This window comes from Hevea brasiliensis, chromosome 13, assembly GCF_030052815.1.
Source record: "Hevea brasiliensis isolate MT/VB/25A 57/8 chromosome 13, ASM3005281v1, whole genome shotgun sequence".
In the NCBI taxonomy this organism is placed as follows: domain Eukaryota; kingdom Viridiplantae; phylum Streptophyta; class Magnoliopsida; order Malpighiales; family Euphorbiaceae; genus Hevea; species Hevea brasiliensis.
In genome coordinates, this window is record NC_079505.1 from 68,503,477 (window position 1) to 68,508,304 (window position 4,828).

The 4,828-nt window shown below is 31.6% G+C and overlaps 1 protein-coding gene across 1 annotated transcript; it reads left to right on the plus strand.

Moving 5' to 3' along the window:
* Positions 1-299: 299 nt before the first annotated feature.
* On the plus strand, positions 300-1,828 carry LOC110660054 (36.4 kDa proline-rich protein). Its single transcript, XM_058132135.1, has 2 exons — positions 300-1,200; positions 1,607-1,828. The coding sequence occupies exon 1, from the start codon at positions 382-384 to the stop codon at positions 1,189-1,191; it is 810 nt and encodes a 269-aa protein (XP_057988118.1). The 5' UTR covers positions 300-381; the 3' UTR covers positions 1,192-1,200; positions 1,607-1,828.
* Positions 1,829-4,828: the final 3,000 nt, after the last annotated feature.

Below are 4,828 nucleotides of genomic sequence, written 5' to 3' on the forward strand. Positions count from 1 at the left end.
TCATATTTCACGTGTGTGTGTGTGTAGTAAAATGATTGAAATAAGATTGAGGAAAACTTGTAGTCAGCTAGCTAGTTCAACCTTTTGTGTTTTTCACCAATCCCATAATATCGGTAAAAGATAAAAAATGGATTCATGTATTATTTGTAAAATAGTTGCCAACTAGCAAACTTTGGCAGCTGCCTTTTAAGCCTAGCCCTTGTTCACGTGGTGTGCTCTAGGGTTTTTTTTTTTTTTGTTTTGTTTTCTTCTACTCTTCACCATTGTTTAATTTGCTATATAACACTTGACTACTCTACACAAACTACTCTATTATCATTCGCTTCTTCTTCTTCTTCTTCTTCTTCTTCTTCTTGTTTCAACAAAAAGCAAGAAGAAGGAATGGACTCCACCAAGATCTCAGCTTTCCTCCTCATTTGCATGTTCTTCATTTCCTCCACCACTCCAATTCTTGGCTATTGTTCTTGCGACAACCACAAGCCACCAAAGCACAAGGGCCACAAGGGAAAATTTCCTCACCCTCCCATTACTATTCCTCCCAAAGTTAAGCCTCCAATCAAGTTGCCACCAGTCATCCCTCCTATTGTGAAGCCGCCGGTGACAGTTCCTCCTATTGTGAAGCCACCAGTGACTCTCCCTCCTGTGACATTTCCTCCCATTGTGAAGCCACCAGTGACTCTCCCTCCAGTGACAGTTCCTCCCATTAAGCCACCAGTGACTCTCCCTCCGGTTACAGTTCCTCCCATTGTGAATCCACCGGTGACTCTCCCTCTCCCTCCAGTGACAGTTCCTCCCATTGTGAAGCCACCGGTGACTCTCCCTCTCCCTCCAGTGACAGTTCCTCCAATCACAGTTCCTCCGGTCACAATTCCTCCAGTGATTACAAAGCCACCAAAGGGACATACTCCATGTCTCTCACCACCAGCTAAGGCTACATGCCCAATTGATACTCTGAAACTGGGTGCCTGTGTGGATCTTCTTGGAGGGCTGGTGCACATTGGTGTCGGTGACCCAGTTGTGAACAAGTGTTGCCCAGTTCTCGCTGGACTTGTAGAGCTTGAAGCTGCAGTCTGCTTGTGCACCACTCTCAAGCTCAAGCTTCTCAACCTTAACATCTATGTCCCTCTTGCTCTCCAACTCCTTGTTACCTGTGGGAAGACACCTCCTCCTGGTTACACCTGCTCTCTTTAGGCGACCCAAGTTAAGTGATTCACTACTTTTTCTATAAACCCAAGAACCCTAACTTATTATAATTATAGTAATTTTGCTTAAGCATTAATTATAGGCTATAATTATCCAATGAGCTAATTGATTGCACAAGTAATTATATTATATCACGTTTGTCTACTGCCTATATTATTATTATTATTATTATTATTATTATTATTATTATTATTATTATTATTATTATTATTATTATTATTTCCTTAATAAATTTTCTGCTTTTGTATAAGACAATGTGCTTGTCTTATTTAATTTAAATGTAAAAATAGAGTCTAATTTAGGTATTTTTTTAATGATTTATTTTTTCCTTTAGTTAATAATAAATATTTATTTATTTATTGTAAGAATTATTGACTCATGATATATACATATGTATATGCAGGTCGCCAGAAACATAGATGGACGACATGAGAGGATGTCGAGCCTCTCCTTTTGTTTGTTCTTTCTCTTTCTCTCCTTAATTCTCCTTTGTTTTCTTGATTGGTATTGATGAAGATGAAGGTTTGGATTATTAATTTGTACATCATTTAATTTTTATAAAATTGTTGCGTGCATCTGTCGTTTGTCTTAGACCAGAAAGCAATCAAGAGAATTCTCTCTATCATTATTGGATTCTCATTTTCAGAACCCTTTCCTTCTTGTGCAAACTAAATTTATTAATAAATATTCCATGAAAAATTTAATAAAAAATTTAAGTTTCTCTTTTCTTTTTTGTTTTATACGTAATTATTTTAATGATATTAATAATTCAAAAAAATTTAAGACTTATTTGATATTGTTATTAAAACTGCTGGTGAGATAATAACTTTTTTAAAAATTATTAATTAAAGAATATTTAAAAATAATTCAAAATTAAATTTAATAAATTTTAATTATAAAATTATTAAAATAACAAAAAAATATTTTCCAAACAACTTTTATTAAGAAAAGCAGCTTCAACCATTCAAATACAATCTCAAATATGCGCTTAAGGCCTGTTTGACATTACTATTAAAACTGCTGTTGAGAAAATCACTTTTTTGAATATAGTAGTTAGATAGTGTTAAAAAATAATTAAAAATTAAATCTGATCAGTTTTAGTTATAAGAACACTAAAATAATAAAATAACTTTTTTCAAACTGTTTTTCTTAACGGCATCTAAAATTGTGCTTTTATTCAGAAAAGCAGTTTCAAGTTCTGAAACTCAATGCCAAATAGGGCTTTAATAATTCTATCTAAATTTTGAACCTAATCAATAGACCATCTAGATACACCCAATCTAGAAATAGATATGCTAAATGAAAAAATTGGAGTGAGAACACAGAATAAAAGAGACCTAAGAATACCTTGCCAGAACTAACAGTAACTGCCCAGGAATCAAAGAATTCTGATGACAAAATTACAAGAAAAACTGGCGCCAAGGCAGGAATTACTCCAACCAAAAAGAAAGCCCTAAAGCTCTACAACACCTCAAATAGAATCATCAACAAGGCCACTTATCAATAAAACTCTCATATTCCACTATTGCAAAATCAAATCACTAATGAACCAAAAACCAGGACTAGAAATCAAATCCACTATCGAAAAGAATGAAATAAACCATTCTAAATTAATGTGGTCTCCTGGTTTTGTTGAGATAGCTAGAATAATTAAGGTCATTATCCATAGTTAATCAATCAAGTTCAAGTTCTATTTTAGGGAACAAACCACTTTAACTCATGATAAGGACTAGATATCTGCTTATGAACAGAAAGAAAGACAGAAAAACAAATGGAAAATAATGTTTTGAGAACCCTGCGTTCTTGTAAAATTTCTGTAACAGTTTTACCATAAACAGTGAGTGATGGAGACGTTGAAGCAGCACCTCACAAATAAATCTGGGGTTGAAATTTCCCTTACAGTGCAAAGAAATTCCCATTCGAACGGTAACTTTTTAATCCCAAAACCCACTCTGCCGGTTGAGATAGAATCTTGGATGGACCTCTTGCCTGTCACTTTCATTCTACTGTGTATCTTATCATAAATAATGGGAATAACCTGAAAGGCTGAAACCTAATTTCCAGATTTTCAAAACTCATATATAAAATTGATAAAATTAAAATTTTTATTCTTTTGCTCTCGATATTGATGAAAAAATATCATTATGATATTGATAACAATATTATTGCATGCAAAATAAATTATATCATAAATTACAATAATAATAATTTATACTTATTTAAGACGATAATTTTTATTTATTACGAAAATGTAATTAAATAATTGATTTATATTATAACAACAGAGGTAAATACAATAATTTTCAAATTATTATCATTAATTTACAACTATAATTTAAGTATATATAACAGTGATTTTCAACTGTTGTCTTTATCAATTATATAGCAGTGGCTTTACCAAGTGCTAAGAGTCTTTTGTGAATTTCCCTTTTAAGTAATTGCATTATCATCTAATTAAGTTGACCGAATGAAACCAATCAGCCCATGTATGATATGGGTCCATCAATGACATGGAATCATAGTCTATTCAACTTCAAAATCAAATTGTAAACCTAATTAAGAGCCGCTTTGGGAACAATAGGACCCACCTTTTTAAAGAATTTTTTTACCAAATATAATTAAGTTCTCTGAATAATTAATGCTAGCCAGCCAAATATACTTTGAGGTTCTCTCTCTATGTGTGTGGTTCTCAAGATGTCCATACACTAAGGTTCTATATATGAGATTATGCCTGGCTGCTCTATCTCCATGTATGCACACGTATATATGGGAAAGGGAAAATATATAAGTTAATTCCTAAATTTTACTAAAAAAATTCGTGACATCCTAAATTCTTCAAATGTTCCATGACACAAATGTCCTATGATATATCTCAACTCTTATAAAATGAAATTAAGATATCTTTTGAATCCTAATCAACAAATTAGTGTGTCAGCATAATTGTAGTTCATGCTTTTTAGTTTGAAAAACTTAAAGATATTTTAATTTAACTTTACAAAAATTAAGATATGTTATGAGACGTTTTAAAAGTTAAGGATACTACGGAATTTTTTTAAATAAAATTCAAGTGTGAAATAGTGTATTCAGCCGGCGAATGAGAAATGATAAAAAGCTGTGGTTGATCTGGTATATAGGGACCACTTTGAGCTATGGCACATGAGCTGGTCTGTCTTATATATCTCCTCCCATTAACACAGATATGGTTGTTGTTGATGAGACTGAGAGGCTCCTATTGCTTGAAATGAAGATTTTTATCCGGACATGATCCATTATTTCTTTTTCAGTAAATTTTCTTAACTCTTCTGTTGATAGTAGAAATAACAAAGGATTGGAATTGGATAGGTTTAAATTATTTTGACTTTGCGAGAATTGATTATGAGTCATTATATATAAAGAATTTTCAGTTGATTTATGAATTATAAATTATTTTAAATTAAAATATCAATTTTTTAAGAGACTAATTTTATTAGTTAATATATTGAGAACAAAATAATTGCAACAAAATTCAAGTTTAATAATCAAATTATGACTAACTAAAATTAAAAAAAAATGTTTAAAATTTTGTCATCGTTAGAATAATTATTTGTCTATTACAGTAAACATATATCAAGATATATATTAAATA